We start from the raw sequence: 18895 nt of genomic DNA, 5'->3' as shown, positions 1-18895 counted from the left end.
GGAGTTATTTCCCTGCTCGCGGTCGGGGTTGGTAATTAGGTATTTGGGACGCCAAATTGACCAATCACCCTACCCAAGATCGACCGGGAGGAGCGTCATAATTTCCAGGATTGGGGGATGGCCAGCTTAAAAGATAAGGGGATTAACCCCCCCCCCTTGATAAGGGGAGCGCCGACCCCCGAATCCGCAACAATTGGTGTCTGGGAGTGGGATTGGACCCGAACCAAATTTTATTACATCTGAAAAAAAATTTGGTCAAAATTTTGAGCGGCCGAAATTTTTAGTATTAAAAACCAAATTAAAATCGTGCCATGGATTAATCAAGGCGATCGGATGCCGGTGGGGAAAATAGAAGAAGAATTAGAGGCAACCCAGGACCCCAGGGAACAATTGGGAGAGATGGAAGAGGAGAACGATGAAGGTGCAGTAGAGGGGGTTGCAGGCACACAAAATGGCGGCGCCTCGCACATGGCCGCGGCAGCCGAGCCCGCGGCACCAGTAGACTGGGGCCTATTTGTGACCAACATGATGGCCTTGATGGTCAAAACAGAAGATAGCTTCAAGTGATTGGAAAATAGAATGGGTGAGCAATTGAGAAGTAAATTTGAGGGGTTAGGAAGTAAATTGGGAGGATTAGAAAATAAATTTGAGGGGTTAGGAAGTAAATTGGGAGGATTCGAAAATAAATTTGGGGGGTTAGGAAGCAAATTGGAGGGATTCGGAAGCAAATTAGGGGGCCAATTGGAGGACATAAATGGCCAAGCCCGGGAGGTAAATGAGGGGTTAGCGAGGGACAAAGCCACATATGAGGTAAGACAGATGGAGAGGGACAGAGATCGCATGTTGAGCGAGAAGGTCGCAGTTGTACACGACGAGGTAACGCGGCTGGAGGAGCGCGGGTTGAGTGACGTTGAGCAAGGCACAGCCAGGTGGACCGGGGTAGAGATCGCGACCTGGGGTATGGGGAAGCCGGCGACCGCCGAAGTAGCGAAAATTTTATTAGCGCCAGCGGTCGTCGAGACAAAAGCAAATCAAATCGAACAAATAGTGGAAATTGGGATTAAGAAGACGCCGGACTTAGAAAAGCACTCGCGGAAGGAAGAGATGGGAATTGTACAAAGTCTGTGCTCACATCGTGATGACGTGCTTGCTAATCCTTATAAAGATTTGCAGGTGCGTGTGGAGAAGAGGATCCCGAAGGTAAGCCGGGCTGTAGATGGTGCAAAAAGATTTTGCGGTAGAGTGTTTGGCGGTAAAATAATTTTCGAGCTCTTGGGATCCCAGCGTACCCCGGGCGTTGGTGAAAGGTCCGTGGTGCGCTGTGTGAGTGGAAATGGCACGCGTGTAAGAAAAAAAGTGTGCGTCGAAGAGTGAGTGTGTTACAGAGTGTGAAAGTGAGGATGAATGCACATCGGAGTGTATGTGTGATGAATGTGATACAGAGAGTGAGTTGGTTGTGGCGAGTGTGCGGGAATGCACACCTGGGTTGGTTGAGGAGCGTGTGCGTGAGCACACCGGAGTGCGTGATTGGGTGTGCGATGAGGGATTGCACACCCGTGGGTAAGTGTGCGCAAGAAGGGGCGCGAGAGGTGTGTAATGAAGTCTGTGAGCGAAATGAGTGTGCCTGGGTGGTGTGCACAGAGAGAGAGTGCGGTGACGAAATGTGCGGAGTGTATGGAGACACCTGGATGTGTGAGTAGGAAAACGAATGCGTGGTGTGAGAATCGAGCATCGACGTTGACCGGGGCAGCGGTTAGGCCGACGTATAGCCGACGCGAGCGCTCGGGGCATGGTGCTCTTTGTTTGCTGCGGGGACCGGCCAGGATCGGGGCCGCGTCGCTCCTTCACGGAGCGCCATGCACGATTTGGGTCGGGCTCCGCCTTGTACGGTCGGTACCGCGCTTTGCTAGGCAAAGCGATCGGCCCGGTTTGAGGGGTTAGGAGAAGGGGTCGGAGCAGCGCCCCCTTGCGGTGGCGGCGCTCCGGCCAAGCAAGGCTGAGCCATCGCGCTTGGGACCGCAAGGCCTTGCGCCGGGATGGTGCTTGGAGCCTTGGCCCGACAAAACCTCCTCCCCTGAATCCGAATGCCGGACGGACCCAACCTACAGTAGACCCACCATCCGCACAGATAGCCGGCTTTTCGAAGTCGAGCTATGGAAATGTATTTCCTGCACTGAGGCTCGTAGTGTAGTGGACTGATGGTAGTCGTGATAGTGATGGATGGTAGTTTTACCATTCACTACCACTTTTGGGCAGAGGAGCTTTAGATTATGGGGTGGCGGTGAAAACTAGCCCGGGAGGGTTAGGATATTGATAGGATGTAGAAAGATGACCATAGGTGACTTTAGATTTAAGTAGTGACTATTGTACCTGTAGTGGGGACGTAGAGTAGAGTAGAGTAGAGTAGAGGGATGATAATGACGTGGGATGTGCATAGTTTAATGGGATGACAGGGAAGCACTAAGTTAGAGGGAAAACCAGGTAGATTAAATGATGCAGTGTGTTTGTAGTGAGGGTGATGAAATGAGGAATTGGTATGGAAGTTCCCGGTAGTGCTCGTGATGAAATGAGGCAATGGTTTGGAGAAGTGAAAGTGTATTGAGCAGAGTATCGAGGATGTGTGTGATTGTGCATTGAGTGATTGGCTTGCATGGTGGCAAGGGAGAATGGTTGGATGGGATAGATGGTCTGGAGTAAATGGAGAATGGAATGAATGGTGTGGAGTGAGGAGTGTGGAATACGTGGAGTGGAGTGTATGGTGCGAAGGTGTGAATGGGGGAAGGATGGACCCCTTCACGAGTACCCGGGTAGGGTAGTTTAAAAGTAGGTTAAGGGAGTAGGTAAATTGTGGTTGGATATTGACACCTGTGGTGCTGAAAGTAGCAGAGTACTGCTTGGATGGGTGCATTAGTGGAGTGAAATGGCTAGGCGTGTTAGTGAGAATGGTTGGTTGGGCACTCTGCCACTGTTAGTCTGTCGGCCAGGTGAGGCCGCAGGTAGGCTCTGGGAGCCAGTTAGGGTTCAATGGGGCCCGAGGATCTGGAGGACGGACCCGGGTATTCCAGTGCCAGAGAGGGCACCGAGGGGGTAAGCGCCAGGGAGGGCCTTCCCCAGGTAGGTTAGGGTGAGGAGCAGGTAAGCTCGGGTGGCGACGTACAGTGGCGGAGGTGTGCAGGTGAGCGGACCTGCTGGTGAGCCACACGACCCAGCCCTGAAATTGTGCGAGGGCACAGGGGGAAAGAATTGGGGGAGCGAGACCCCAAATTGGTGAGCACCACAGTATGGTCAATGGGAATTGGTTTTTAGAACCGCATAGAGTAAAGATGGCCAATGGTTTGGCAGGGCAAGACCCCGGGTAGTTTAAGGTGTTAATGTCATTTAGGAAATAGTTAGGGAGAAAAGTCTCTTCGCACCATCCGCATCCACTCACCAAGGTGATAAGACTCCACACCATGTTTTGGCAAATATTTGGAAATGTGAGACGCATCACGACGTGGGGTTGACATTGTTTTTAATTCCATCCCTTCCTCCTTAGGAGGGATTGATGACAAATTTGGAACTAGAGGGAATGGGAAGGACAAGACGTTAGAGACGAATTTGTAAATTGTGTAAATATGGGGTAGGGGCAAGGGTAGGGTAGGTAACAGGGGGGGGACGTACGTTAGGGACGAGCTTTCTCGGCTCGCTCTCCTGCGCTCCTCACCTTGCATTGCCTTGTTCTAATATGTACCCTTGCGCCCTTGCCCGCTGCTTTGCTTGTCCTCCTTCCCCCACTCATGGACTTGTTTTTTTTTGGGCCCGGGGGGAGTGCGCAGGTGACTGCAGTTGTGTGCAGTTGTGTGCCCGCACCTCCCCTGCCTCCGGCCTGCACTGATGCACCATATGGACCACACGTTCTGTGGCCTAGCACCACCCTATGGACCACACGTACTGTGGCCTGGCACATCTGCTGGGACCGACCATTATTGCCAGTGGTATCTGGTTGCGGACCACTGTTCTTAAAGTGGCCTCCATGCCATGCAGTGGACCACCTACGTTGGCCCTGCTGGCCATGAGTAATAAAAAGCGGACGCGGTGTGTGCCCTTTTATTTATAAATAACATCAAGATGAAGAAGATCCATCGACCACCAGCGGCCCAGCAGACAAGCAGAGAAGAAAGAAGACACCATTTTATTATTTTAAAATGTGTGTTTTGTGCATTTTTTTCATGATGGTGCTTTTTGGTGCTTTTGGTGCATTTTTATTATTGGTGCATATGGTATGGTGTATCACTGCAGTGCAGTGTGGTATTCTTCCTCTTTTCAAAAGGATGTTTTTCTCTTCCCACAAAAGACAGGTCCTGGGTTGTAGTTGTAAATAATCAAAATAGTAGTGTTTTTGTAAATAATGCTCCCCACCGGCTAAATGTGTAGTTTTGAGAATAATTCCGCAATTCGGGTAGTTTGTGGGCATGAGTCTGTTAGGTAGAATGCAACGCAGCAGGCGGGACATATTTAGTGTTAAAACTGTCGCACTCAGGGTGAGGTTAAAAGAAGAGGGTAACCACACCTAAGTGCCACACTAAGTTAAAGTTGTTTCGGCCCGGGCCGGGCCTGGAGGAAAGGAGGGTGCAGTGTTGTGGTTTTGAGAGCCCCTCACTTTGTAAATAATCACTTCTTGTAAATATTCCATCATTTAAAAGGTCAAAGGTCGCACCCATAGTTAGGCCATATGCAACACGTAGGACACCATAGGACTGTCAGTTATTTCCTTAGTGTGTGTTTCAGATAAGGCTGTGTTCCCAATAGTTGAATCTGCGTTGCATTAATTAAATAAGATAGGCCATTTTCCGTCCATTTTGCCAGTCTCTCTCTCCAAATTGGGTTACGCACCTCTGCTCACCCAGCAGCATTCGCTGCCTCGCTCCAAACGCCATTACGCACGCGGTCAAGCATGGAGAAGAAGGGGGCGGAGCGCCAAGAACGAGGCGTGGCCCTGACAACGAGCCGTCAAGGGCGGAGCCGGTGAGCCCTCACTATCCAACCAGGGCTGAGGTGAGCTCACTGGCGGGCGTGTCTCTATGAAGCGCGCATTGATTTCAAAGCGCGTTATATAAGTGCAAGCGCGAGGACTGCTTTCAGAACTGCGCAGGGGACTGTTGCTATAGAGAGAACTGCGCGGAGACGGCTGATTGTAACGTTATCCAGAGGACAGCGCGGAGGCGCGCTTGGTTCAACGAGCTGCGCAGGGAACCATCGTTTGATACGAACTGCCGTTTGATACGCACCTTGATTGATCGGGAGAGAGAGATAGCGTTCGGCATGCTATACGTACGCAGCATTCCAGCCCCTCGCATATGTAAGGTCCGGTCATGCGCCAACGACACGCGAAGCTGCCTGCCGTTCTTCGCCCACGGACCCGGAGCCTGGACCGGATCCCATCGCCTGGACCATCTGCCTGGACCTTCCTCCCCTACCACTACCATCCTGTGTGAGTGTGTCTGTTTTTCCAGGGTTGTAAGTAAGACTATATAGATAAGATTGCCCTGTGTCCTTTTGCTCTTCTCCTTCTTGTATATGCTTTCGTTTCCTCTTCTTTTGGTTTTGTACATAATTAATAAATCCACTCTTTGTTCTTCCCTTACTCTGGTTTCCTCTTATTCGATCGCTTTAGTCTTTTCTCGATTGAGTACCTGTGGCACGATTTTGGAACCGCTTAGAATCGGGTTCGTCATTTGTTAACGGCTCGGATCGCGGATTGCTAACCGCTCAGCAATATTCCATCTTATCCGTGGATCGAGCGGGAGTTATTTCCCTGCTCGCGGTTGGGGTTGGTAATTAAGTATTTGGGACCCCAAATTGACCAATCACCCTACCCAAGACCGACCGGGAGGAGCGTCATAATTTCCAGGATTGGGGGACGGCCAGCTTAAAAGATAAGGGGATTAACCCCCCCCTTGATAAGGGGAGCGCCGACCCCCGAATCCGCAACAATATATATATATATATATATATATATATATTGTTGTGGATATGAGGATTGTGTTTTTAAAATTGTTTTATTGTGGACCCTCCTTCCTCCAGTTGTTGTGTATAAAGGTCAAAGTGCGTCCCGTAATTAGGTCATAAACAATCACGTTAGCCAATCATAGATTTCCTCCTTGTTGGTAGTTATTTCCTTATTCTGTGTATTAGGTTAAGGCTCCGTTCCCACTAGTTGACATACTCCATTGCACCGAATCAATTAAGAATAGCTCCCCTTCAATAATTCCATTTCCCAGCCAAACTCTCCATCTCTGGGTAAAGCAGTTTCACAAGCGTGGGGTGCGCGCCCTCTCATTTCGCTGCTATAGTGAATATGTGCTCCGTGCTCTGTTTGAACAGGAGGGGCGGGGTCGCCAGGGAGAGGCAAGCCCAGGGCGCGCCACGAAGGGCGGGGCTGTTCAGCCCCATGCCCAAATAAGGAAACAAGCCCGTGGCTCGCCACGAGGGGCGTGCCGTTCGGCGCCATGCCCAAATAAGGAGACAAGCCCGTGGGATTGCCATACAAGGACACGAAACAGAGCACGGGGGGGAGGGCGGTACCGAAACCGACGAGGGCGTGTCACACCCGCGCTGAAGGTATGAGAGAAGGGTGCGACGATCGCTGGAAAGAAGATACACTAGAGATACGGCAGATGAGTCCAGGTGCGTCAGAGAGTTGGCAGTCCACCGGGAGAGAGTTGAGTGGAGTTGATCAGTTCAGTGGAGGAGGAGCAGTGAGGTTGAGCGCAGGAGGCGGAGGCCGGTGTGAAAGCCGAATACAAGGAGCTGCCGTATATACATGTATGTATGTATGTATGTATGTATGTATGTATGTATGTATATATATATATGTACATATATATATATATATATATATATATATATATATATATATATATATATATATATATATATATATATATATACATATATATATATACATATACTGTATATATATATATATATATATATATATATATACATATATATATATACATATACTGTATATATATATATATATATATATATATATACATATATATATATACATATACTGTATATATATATATATACATATATATATATACATATACTGTATATATATATATATATATATATATATATATATATATATATATATATATATATATATATATATATATATATATATATATATATATATATATATATATATATATTGTTGCGGATATGAGATTGGCCTCCATCCATATCCGCTTGTAAATATTCCCCTATTTCCCCAATACTTCCCAACTATCCCCAATCCCCCATTCCCTAGTCCCATTTTCTGTAAACAACACTCTGTAGACCCGACCTTCCCCTATTTCCCCCATTAAATGTCGCATCCAGGTCCACCGCATCTCACGTAGACAACTATAGGACATCTTGCTAGTTACCTTCGCAAAAGCGGAAGGTTATGTTTTGATCGCTGTGTATTTATTTGTATGTCTGTGTGTGTGTGTGTGTGTATGTTATTCGCATAACTCAAAAAGTATTCAACCGAATTGCATGAAATTTGGTGGGATGATTGGTTATTATACGGGACACATTTGATTAGATTTTGGGAGCAATCGGGTCAAAGGTCAGGGGGGTCACGACCTTGCAAAATGTGCGTTTTTTGTCATAACTCGGTCAATTCTTATCCGATTTGCATGAAATCAGCACCAAACTGTTCACTGTTCTGTTCCCTACACTCCCATGCCAAGTACAGAACAGTAGCTGCGGCGAAGGTATGCGCTCTACCGAGTGCCCGTTCTAGTTATTCTTAGTCTATGTCAGTTAAGGACTCGTTTCCATTAATTCTGACTCTTCGTTGCACCAGAATGTGATTGTATGGCACCGTTAGAAAGTTTAGGACCTCCCAATACCTCCCCGCAGCTCTTCCTCATGGTACAACAACAACAACAACAACAGCGGCGGCGGCGCGGGGAGTGCGCGTCCTCACTCCGGCTTGGTTAGCCGCCAGCGAACATGTGCTCCGACGGGGTTACCACGTAGGGGCTCGCTGTCAGCTCCTCGTCAAGGGCGGAGCCCGGTAACCCCCCGCACCCAATAGAAGCGGCGGACCGATTCCATCTGGGGCGGAGCCAACGAGCCGAGGGCGTGTCACTCCCCGCTGAGCATGCGCAGGAAGAGGGAGGTGACGTCAGATGCGCCCTCAGCTTGGAGAGAGAAGACGCCACCTCCGAGCGCTGCAATACCTCCCCGCATCTCTGGACCGGACCGTGTTAATTCTGCCCCTGAGCCAAGGTGCACCTTGTGCTATCGACTGCCTGTCCTTCCCTGCCATCAATCCCTGTGTAAGTCAGTCTTGTTCCGTTTGTCTGTGGTCTGTCCGGGATAAGCTAAGACTGTGTCTAAGTGCCCATCTTTTCTGTGCTTTACCTCTTACCTTGTAATCTACCCCTTTTCTGCATTACCAATTATATCCTCCTCCGGAGGTCTTGAGAACTGTACCCCCTTGTGTCGTTTCATTTATCCCAGCCGTTGTGTCCTTTCCTTCATTGATTTAGCGTAGCGCGATTCGGCCAACGTTCGAGTGGAATCGGGCGGGATCGGGTTCTAATCGGGGAGTAACTGTTCGGACGCGGTAATACACCACCGCTCGGTCAATATAACATCTGTCCGCGATCCGCAACAATTGGTGTCGAGGAGTGAGATCGGACCCGAAGCGCGCTTCACGCGCTCGAAATTATTAACGGCGAAATTTGATTTTGTTTTACAAAAATAAAAACCCGAATTTTGAAAGTCGCGCTATGGCAGATCAAGACGGCTGGGTTCCGGTAGAGGAGAGTGAGGCAGGGTCGATCCAGGACCAAATTGAGGGACATGAGGGACATGAGGAGAGCGAAGCAGTGAGGGCGGCAGGTTCGCAAAATGGCGTCCTCGCGCACGAGGTTGCGGGCGCGCAAAATGGCGCCTCGCACATAGCTACGGCGGCCGCACCCGCTGCACAAGTGGGAGGGATGGCCCAAATGCAGGCCCTCATGGAGCAATTTATGGCGCAAATGCAGGCGTCCCTCAAACTGCAGAGTGAGCAATTGGGGGTAATGGGAAACCAAATGGGGGTAATGGGGAACCGGATGGATGCTCAGGGTGAGCGATTGGAGGGCCAAATGGGGGTAATGAGGGACGAAGCGAGGGGTACCGGTGAGGGATTAGACAAGAAATTAGAGGGGTTAGACAATGGGATAGAAGGGGTGAAACATGGGTTAATGGGGGTGGAAAATAGAATGGCTGCCCAGGAGAATCAGATAGAGGGAGTGCAAAAGGGGTTAGAGGGGTTAGAAAACAGTATGGAAGGCAAATTGAGGGACATGAGGGACCAAGCGGAAAGGGAAGTTAAACAAATGGGGCAGCAGATAGAGGGGGTCAGAATGGGGGTAGAAACTAAATTGGATGCTCACAGGGAGGAAATGGAGCAGATGAGGGTGGCATCTGGGCAGGAGATGCAAGTGATGGGAGAAGAGATCAGAAGAGGGGTGAGTGAGGAGGTCGGAGGAGTGCGCGAGGAGGTGAGGCACTGTGAGGAGCGCATGGAGAAGGAGGTGAGAAAGGGGACTGTAAAGTTACAAGGGGGCATAGAGGACCTGACGCAGGAGGTGGAACAGCTGACGGTGGGACAGACTGAGTTAGTGGAGCAGGTACAAAGGAACACTGCGGTACTAGGAGGGTTAAAAGCGACACAGAAAGAACTAAAAGACGACTTGATAGCGACGAAGAGGCAATGTCAGATGGTACGTGAGGGACTGACAACGAGGTTGGACGAGGTGACAGAGGTAATGGAGACGAAGGACCGGCAGGTGAGGACGCGCATGGAAACGGTCAAGGTAGCCTTAGAGGACGAACTTGAGGAGACGTACCGGGAAATAAAAGAGGTGAAGCAGAAATTAGAAGAAGTGGAAGAAGGGGTGAGCGAAATTAAGAAGCGACGGAGAGGGGATAAGAAAGAGATAAAAGAGGAGATAAAAGAATTGGTCCAAAGTCTGTGTTCGGATCGTGATGATGTGCTCATTAACCGGATGAGGGATTCGCAGGTGATGGAGGAGAAGCGAAGAGGAAGAGGACCCGGTGTAAGTGGTGACCAATATGGTCGTGCGTATGATGCGCCAGGTGATTTAAGAAGCTTGGGGGTCGAGATGGACCCGGGTGTTCGTGAGAGGCCGTTGGTGAAGTGTGCGACAGGTCTGGTGTGCGAAAAAGGAGGTGTGCGAGAAAGTCCAACCCTGGGGTGTGTGAGGAAAAAGTGCGTGCCAAGGAGTGAGGGTGCTGTCGAGAGTGAGTCGGTCGTGGCGCGTGTGCGAGGGAGCACATGGAAGCGCGTAGTGAGGAGTGTTACGGAGGGTGTAAAGGGAGAATGCACGCCTGTGGTGAGTGTTACAGAGGATGTAACGGGAGAGGGTGTGCGAGAAAGATGTGTGACGGACAGGTGCATGGGGAAAGAGTGCGCTGTCAAAAGTAAGGAAGAATGCACGCCTGTGGTGAGTGTTACAGAGGGTGTGACGGGAGAGTGTGCGCAAGAGTGTGCGCGAGAGAGGTGTGTAACGGACGGGTGCATGAGGAAAGAGTGCGCTGTCGAGAGTAAGGGTGAGTGCGCTGTCAAGAGTGGAGGTGAGAGTAGTAAGAGTGACACGGAGCGTGAGTTGGTTGTGACAGGTGAGAAAGGAAGCACACCTGGAATGGTAGAGCGTGTGTGGGAATGCACGCTGGAATTGGTAGTGAGGCACGTGGTTGGGTGTGTGAGTGAAAGCACACCTGTGATTGTCACAGAGGAGGTGACCGAGGAAGGGGCGCGAAGAGGTGTGTTGGTGAGGTGTGCGACCAACGAATGTGTGCCAAAGTGTTCGGTGGTCAGGTGTGTGACCAAGGCTGTGAGTGGAATGAGTGTACCGAGGTGTGTTAGAGAAGGTACGACGAGGAGCATGGGAACAGCTGGATGTATGGGCAAGAAAGGGGTAGCGTATGCATGTAAGCATGCAGGTGAAGCATCGACGGTAACCGGGTTAGAGGTTAGAGCGACTTTTAGCCGAATCGGGCCCTCGGTGCGTGCCGGGCTTCGCGTGCCGCGAGAACCAGCGGGGATCCGAGCCACGGCGGGTTCGAAAGGACCGCCGTACGCGATCCACGCTGGGCCTCGCTTTGAACGGCCGCGTCCGTGCTCCACTAGGCGGAGCGGGCAGCCCGATAGGAAGGGTCGTCATGGCGACCACTTTTTGTTGAGGCATTCCGGCAGGTCGAGATCGGGCCATGGGATGGCTCCGTGCCGAGATGGTGCGTGGGACCTCGGCCCGGGTAAACCTCCTTCCCTGCACCGAATGCGGGACGTATCCAGCCGCTGGCACCAAACAACCCGCATTCATGGCTTGGCTGTACGAAGCCGAGCTTTAGAAGTTAATTGGCGCACCGAGAGGCATTAGTAAGTAGACTGTAATGACGAGGATAGTGTTTTGGCCCCGAAATTAGAAAAACAAAATTTGATGATTGGCAAAGGATTGGCAGTAATGATTGGCAGATGATGAGTAGTGATTGGCAAATTTTTGATTTGTTGAAATTTGATGTGCAAAATTGGTAGTGGGAGATGCCCGATATGGTGGGATGGCAACTCTGTCATCCCTCACAAAAGGGGGGCAAATGCGCTATAGTTTATGGGGTGTATGGCAGTGAAAACTAGCCCGGGTGGGTTAGGATATTGTGTGTAGGGATCTAGCGAAGATGACATTAGGTAACGTTAAGATTAGTTAGTGACTGATACCTGTAGTGGGGACGCAGGTAGTTTAGTGTGGATGATAATGACGAGGGAGCGCAATAGTTTAAAGGGACGACTGGGAAGCGCAAGTTTCAGAGGGGAGTAGTTAGATGAGATGATGCTGTGTGAGAACTGGACAGGTGTGTGGAGCAGTGTATGAGCAGTGAGTGTTGTGGATCAGCGCAAATGCGCTTGGGGGAGAGAAGGGTGCAGGCGGCACCAAGTATGAGAACACAGGTGTGCAAGTACAGGTGTGTGGAATACATGGAGTATTGGAATGAGTGGTGTGGAGAGAGTTGGAGTAAGTGGTACGGAGTGGTGTGCATGGTGCGAAGGTGTGGATGGGGGAAGAGTGGACCCCTTTCACGAGTACCCGGGGCGGGTAGTGTAAGTGTTAGGTAGAGGGTATAGGTAAATTGTGGTTGGATATTGGCATTCGTGGTGCGGTTGCAGAATGGTATTGTGGATGGGTGCATTAGTGTTGTGGAAATGGCTGGGCGTGTAGCCTGTTAGTGTGTGTAGTTGGTTTGGGCACTCCACCACTGTGAGGATGTCGGCCAGGTGAGGCCGCAGGTGGGCTCTGGTAGCCGTTAGTGTCAGTGGGTGCCTGAGGATCCCGGGTGTGGATCGGGCAGCCCGTGCCAGAGAGGGCACTGAGGGGGTGAGAGTGCGAGAGGGCCTTCCCCAGTTAGTTAGGTTAGGGTGAGGAGCAGGTAAGCTCGGGTGGCAACTACAGTGGTGGAGGTGTGCAGGTGGGTAGACCTGCTGGGAGAGCTACACGTCACAGCCCAGAAATTGTGCGAGAGCACCGAGTGTTGAATCGGGGGAGTGAGACCTCAAATTGAGAAGCACCAGAGTTTGGTCAATGGGAATTGGTTTTTAGAACCCATAGTGTAAGTTGGCCAATGGATTGGCAGGGAAAGACCCCGGGTAATGTAAAGTTGTTAAAGTCATTTAGGAAATAGTTAGGATTGACGAACCTGTCGCACCATACAAAGCCACTTACCTGAGGTGATGATGATGACTCCACACCTGTGTTCCTTTTTCTGTGTTGCAGGAAATAAGAATTGCTGTTTGGATTTGTGAGACGCATCACGACGTGGATAAGACATTGGGGTGATTCCATCTCTCCCTCCTTAGGAGGGACTGATGTTGAATTGAAGATGGCAAATTTTGATGAGAGTTGGAAATGGCAAATTTGATTGGTTAGGAGGGAGAGAAGACGAATTTGGTTTATGGGAGGAACGGGGAAGACAGTAGGGACTGTTGTTGATTTGTAAAGTAGATGTTTATGGGTAGTGTTGTGTTTTGTGGATACAGTAAGGGGTAAGGGAGGGGCAATGTAGGTTACCTGGTGGGGGGGGGGGGGGGGGCGTACGGTAGGAACGTACCTGTCTCACCTGGTTCCCATGTGCCCCCAGTGTGCATTACCTTGTATTGCGTGCACTTTTGCGCCCTTACCACCTTACTCAATTGTCTTCTTTTGTCTCCCACCTCCGAGGATCTAGCTTTGGGGCAGAGAGAGAGGAGAGAGAGGTGCTGGCTCCGCAGTTGTGGGCCTGTACTTTCGCTGCTTGCTGCCTGGATCGATACACCATATGGACCGCAATTTTTGTGGCCGCCCACCATGGACCGCAGTTCTTTTGCGGGCGAGCACCACCCGTTGATGGACCTATGGGTCAACGTGGCACCTATGCCATACAGGTGAACCACTTATAGTTGGCCCCCCTGACGGCCACAATTTAGAAATGGACGCGGTTGGCGCCTTTCTTTATTTTTGAAAGAAGCCAGAAGGCCAAGTACACCACATGAAGGCAAGACCAGCGGCAGAACATCGGCCGGCTGCGACACCACCGGTGACGATGAACACTTTATTGGTGCACCGGATGGTGCTGACTGTGTGTATGGGGTGGTGCTTTTGGTGCTTGGATGGGGTGCTCTGCACATTATTAAAGGCCGTAGGGCCACAGGGCACTCGTGGGTTGGTGTATCGATGCTGGCATGCGTGCTCTCTCTCTATGCATAACATCTGCATGTGTTCCTCAAAGAACAGGTCCTGGATCGTAGGGTAAATATCAGTCTTGTGTAAATAATGCTCCCTACCGGCTGTATGTTTAGTTTGAGGATTCTTTCCGCGATTCGGTTATCCTGTGGGTATGGTTCTGTGAGGAGAAGGGTGCAACGTCGCAGGGGGACATATTTACTCATTTGTGAACATCTGTAAAACTGTCGCACTCAGGGTTGAGTTAATAGTAGAGGGAACTACATCTGAGTGCCACACTAAAGTAAGTAAAAATTTATCGGGTCGGTACGCCCCGAGGTAGAGAAGGGTGCAATGTTGCGGATATGAGATTGGCCTCCATCCATATCCGCTTGTAAATATTCCCCTATTTCCCCAATACTTCCCAACTATCCCCAATCCCCCATTCCCTAGTCCCATTTTCTGTAAACAACACTCTGTAGACCCGACCTTCCCCTATTTCCCCCATTAAATGTCGCATCCAGGTCCACCGCATCTCACGTAGACAACTATAGGACATCTTGCTAGTTATTCTTAGTCTATGTCAGTTAAGGACTCGTTTCCATTAATTCTGACTCTTCGTTGCACCAGAATGTGATTGTATGGCACCGTTAGAAAGTTTAGGACCTCCCAATACCTCCCCGCAGCTCTTCCTCATGGTACAACAACAACAACAACAACAACAGCGGCGGCGGCGCGGGGAGTGCGCGTCCTCACTCCGGCTTGGTTAGCCGCCAGCGAACATGTGCTCCGACGGGGTTACCACGTAGGGGCTCGCTGTCAGCTCCTCGTCAAGGGCGGAGCGCGGTAACCCCCCGCACCCAATAGAAGCGGCGGACTGATTCCATCTGGGGCGGAGCCAACGAGCCGAGGGCGTGTCACTCCCCGCTGAGCATGCGCAGGAAGAGGGAGGTGACGTCAGATGCGCCCTCAGCTTGGAGAGAGAAGACGCCACCTCCGAGCGCTGCAATACCTCCCCGCATCTCTGGACCGGACCGTGTTAATTCTGCCCCTGAGCCAAGGTGCACCTTGTGCTATCGACTGCCTGTCCTTCCCTGCCATCAATCCCTGTGTAAGTCAGTCTTGTTCCGTTTGTCTGTGGTCTGTCGGGGATAAGCTAAGACTGTGTCTAAGTGCCCATCTTTTCTGTGCTTTACCTCTTACCTTGTAATCTACCCCTTTTCTGCATTACCAATTATATCCTCCTCCGGAGGTCTTGAGAACTGTACCCCCTTGTGTCGTTTCATTTATCCCAGCCGTTGTGTCCTTTCCTTCATTGATTTAGCGTAGCGCGATTCGGCCAACGTTCGAGTGGAATCGGGCGGGATCGGGTTCTAATCGGGGAGTAACTGTTCGGACGCGGTAATACACCACCGCTCGGTCAATATAACATCTGTCTGCGATCCGCAACAATATATATATATATATGTATGTTGTGAGGAACAGAAATGAAAAATCAAGACATATATGTGGATGTGTATGCATGTGCATGTGGGTGTTTCTTCTTTGCTTTACACGAAAGAGGCCAATCCAATCCCATGAGCTTGACGTGAAGTCCTTTCTCAGGGCAAAACAGAGTTCTTCATCTTCCAAGTCATGGTTCCATGAACCCATGACCCATAATGTCACCAATGGCTCCCTCACTGTCAGCTCCAGCTGCATAAGAAATGCAAAAGCGTACTTCACTGAAAAAAGAAATATTGCTCCGATACTGATTTGATAAAATACAGATAAATAAATAAACAAATAAAAGGTTGACACACGAGCAGATTGAAGCAGGCAGACACAGGTTTGTGGTCACTGGTGGTGAAAGATGGATGGCTCTCATATTTCTCCAATGAAATACGTGGGTTGTTCTGATTTTGAGTGCATCCTGTTGTACCAACCCTGGAGTGACCTTTCATCCTCCACAAGATGCGGTCGGTCCAAGCGGGCTTTCTTCTCTTTTGGCTGCGCACGTCAGATACTCGTGTCACGAAACACACTACATACACAAAATAAACCCTCAGTGATCAAAATCATGACCCGGTAATGGGACGTAATGACCAGTCAACCAGCCGAAGGGATAAACCAATCCAGTATAAAGCCACTCATTTGAAATCGAGTCGAACTAATCTCCCCGACCTTTGCCATACACCGACCTGCTGTCGTAATTGTCGCTCCCAATGTCAAACTTGTATGTTGGTGGGAAGCGAAGCGGCCCCTCATGGAATCCAGCAAGGAAAGGCTCCTGTAACCTGGCCGCATTCAGCTGAGTGTGCAAGTGCAAGCCAACACAACATCAACATTAGCACAGTGTTATTGCACTTGCAAGTTTAATATCCATAGAAATTAATAGTGCTAAAAAGACCAAAAGACCAAATTGAATACACTAGTCACTCAGAAGATAGTGGTTTTATTTTTCCCACAAAGCTGAATTTCTCAACAATGTAGTTGCAGATATTTTCTACTGTTGCTACCCAATCAGACCGCTAACCCAATTAGACGTTGTGGCAGATAAACTGCAAATTAATACAAACCCTCACATTGGATCGTACCTGGTCCTTAACCAAGAGGTGGTGCATCTGTCCAGAGGTAATGGACTTTTTTATGAAGTGATTGCCATAGTCATCGATGCGCGAGTTGAGGTCCCCCAGGCAGAATAGCAAGCTGAAACAAACCGCATCGTGCAACTTACGGAAGAGCGTACGTACCCTCATCTATACTATTCAGGTGTGAACTTTCCGTTTGTGTCTGCAAAACTGGCAAGAACGCACACATAACAGGTTTAAGGGATGTATGTATATATATTATATATATATATATATATATATATATATATTGTTGCGGTTTTGTGAATAAAGAATGACCGCCCCCCCCCCCCCCCCCTCGTAGGTAGTTGCACCACAACATGTAGCCTCGCTTTAGTTCAGTTATTTCTTAGTAAATGTAAGCGTAGTCTCCTTTCCTGTGTTAGTTTGCATTGAGCAGGCCAGTGAGTTAGGTGTTCTTTTGGGCTGGAATGCCACGTGCTAGGCCTGGAACAAGTCTGGCAAGGCCGAAGGGAGGAGCTGCAGGGAGTGGCCGGTAAGCAGCGAGCAGCCAATCGGGGCTCAAGGGGAGTGGCTCACAACGGCAGCGAGAGGAGGGGCTTGGAACATTCGGGTAGGACGGGGGAGGGGCTATATAAAACCCTGCCCCGAGCCCCCCGCGTGAATCGCCCCAGGAGAGAGTTGGTTCGTGGTTGATTCATGGTGATTGAGCAGTGAGAAAGAGACATTGTCGCACTGTCGCAGCACGAGTGAAGTCCCTTGCTTGTTATAAGCCTCCCCTCTGTACACGAACTCTCCCCGTGCCCTGCGCTCTGCTGCTGCCTGTGTTAATCGCGCTTGTGGAGATGATCCATTCCAGGCCACAGACGCGCGATCTCCTTGCCTGCGCTCCCAGCACGTGCCGTGAACATTGGAGGGCCACGCCCGTTGAGCTGTCCGGGAGGGACTGGCGCCCAGGCGCGTTTGGAGCGCGAACTGTCCTTCATCCTTTTCCCTGTGTGAGTGAGTGGGCCGTGTCTGGGTAAGTTAAGACTGATTAAGCCTGCTCTGTGTCCCTTCCCTTTATCTGGATCATTGTACATTGTAAATAAACCTGTGTTCTTTCTTCTATCTGACCGTTCCCGTCCTTTCCATTTATTGGCCTAGCATCGCACGAATAAAATCGCTCGAATCGGGTTCAATCAAAGTAACGGCACGAGTCACGTGATACGCAAACCACTCGGGCATATTCGATTAGCGTGGCTGGTGCGAGGTCCAGTCCCCGTTTTCGTGGCAGCGTGGGTACCGAAGGTACGTGTGGAATCGACCCGATACCCTTTCCCGTGCTCGCTACGGGAGTGGCGACTCGGCTTCGTGGACTCGAAGACCCAAGGGGGAAAAGGGGTTTAACCCCCCCTCTGTACGTCGACGGGCTTCGAGAGATCCGCAACTATATATATATATATATATATATATATATATATATATATATATATATATATATACATATATATATATATATATATATACATACATACATACATATATATATATATATATATATATATATATATATATATAAATATATATATATATATATATATATATAATGTATGCAAATGGAGTATTTTTTGACACCTTTCCTTCTCCAAGTGCCACAGAATCCCTCTTTCATCCAACACCCATATTGTAGCCCTCCTTTCTCCATACTCACACATCATCCCTTTACATTCTCACATTTTTTTTTCTAAAATGTAGTTGTATCTACCCCTGTCCCCACATTCTCCTTGTACAAATCCATACGATAAAAGTGAATTTTTATATTTTGCTGTAGTTGTGGAAAGACCATGGGTGTTGCACTCAACACACAAGGGATCCCTAGTTTAGATATTTCCGTTGTAATTGGTTCACTAGTTATCAAACAGTGACCACTATATTCGTCATGGGTGTGTGTCTGTCTGTCTGTCTGTCCGCAGCATAACTACCGGATGATATCATCCGATCTTGATGAAACTTGGGTGGGAGGTTGATATCATGATCTCGTTGTGTCCTGCCTAGAGTGGGCGTATTGCGCCCATTGTGGGCGGAGCGACGCCCGAAAAAGATATATTTTTAGGGGATAATCAATTTCAAGGTACATCTTCTCCGAGGGGTTTGGTGGAATCTGACAGGGGTTTCGGTATTTGGTTAGGCCAATGTCATGTGTCTTAGCCCCACAGAGCTCGATTTTTCATTTTTGCCCCGAGGTCAAGGTCACAAGGTCACGAAATTTAGAAAAGTCGATTTTTGATGGTTTTATTACATTGTTTGCTTCCGCATAGGGTGAAATGTCGTACATGATCTTATATTATCACATACATCATGAAATACAAGTTTTCCAACAAATTTCAGAATCTTCGACCTTTGACCTTTGAAGGTCACAAAGGTCAAAGTTTCAAAGTTGTCAGAATCAAACCGAATTTTTGGTAGTGTGTAGCTAACTAACCTCGTAACTGATTATACATTATTTTTTCTATCTCATTTCAAGGTCAGTAACCTTCGTTTTGACATTTCCGGGCCTGGCCTGTCCGGGCCTGTTTCGGTTATAGTCCGTCCTTT

The 18895-nt window shown here is 49.4% G+C and overlaps 1 protein-coding gene across 2 annotated transcripts in view; it reads right to left on the bottom strand.

Moving 5' to 3' along the window:
* Window positions 1-18895, bottom strand: part of INPP5K (inositol polyphosphate-5-phosphatase K) — a 153443-nt gene that overhangs the window by 45362 nt on the left and 89186 nt on the right. For both annotated transcript variants that reach the window (XM_078780531.1, XM_068121063.2), the window contains 4 exons: window positions 16325-16436; window positions 15929-16038; window positions 15551-15737; window positions 15303-15443 (listed from right to left, as the gene is read on the bottom strand). In XM_078780531.1, coding sequence (XP_078636657.1) covers window positions 15303-15443; window positions 15551-15737; window positions 15929-16038; window positions 16325-16436 — 550 coding nt within the window. The remainder of the gene's footprint in view (window positions 1-15302; window positions 15444-15550; window positions 15738-15928; window positions 16039-16324; window positions 16437-18895) is intronic.

Source organism: Myxine glutinosa, chromosome 6, assembly GCF_964187855.1.
Source record: "Myxine glutinosa chromosome 6, kmMyxGlut1.1, whole genome shotgun sequence".
In the NCBI taxonomy this organism is placed as follows: domain Eukaryota; kingdom Metazoa; phylum Chordata; class Myxini; order Myxiniformes; family Myxinidae; genus Myxine; species Myxine glutinosa.
The sequence above is the reverse complement of the archived record's forward strand: the minus strand, read 5'-3'. Positions and strand labels throughout refer to the sequence as shown.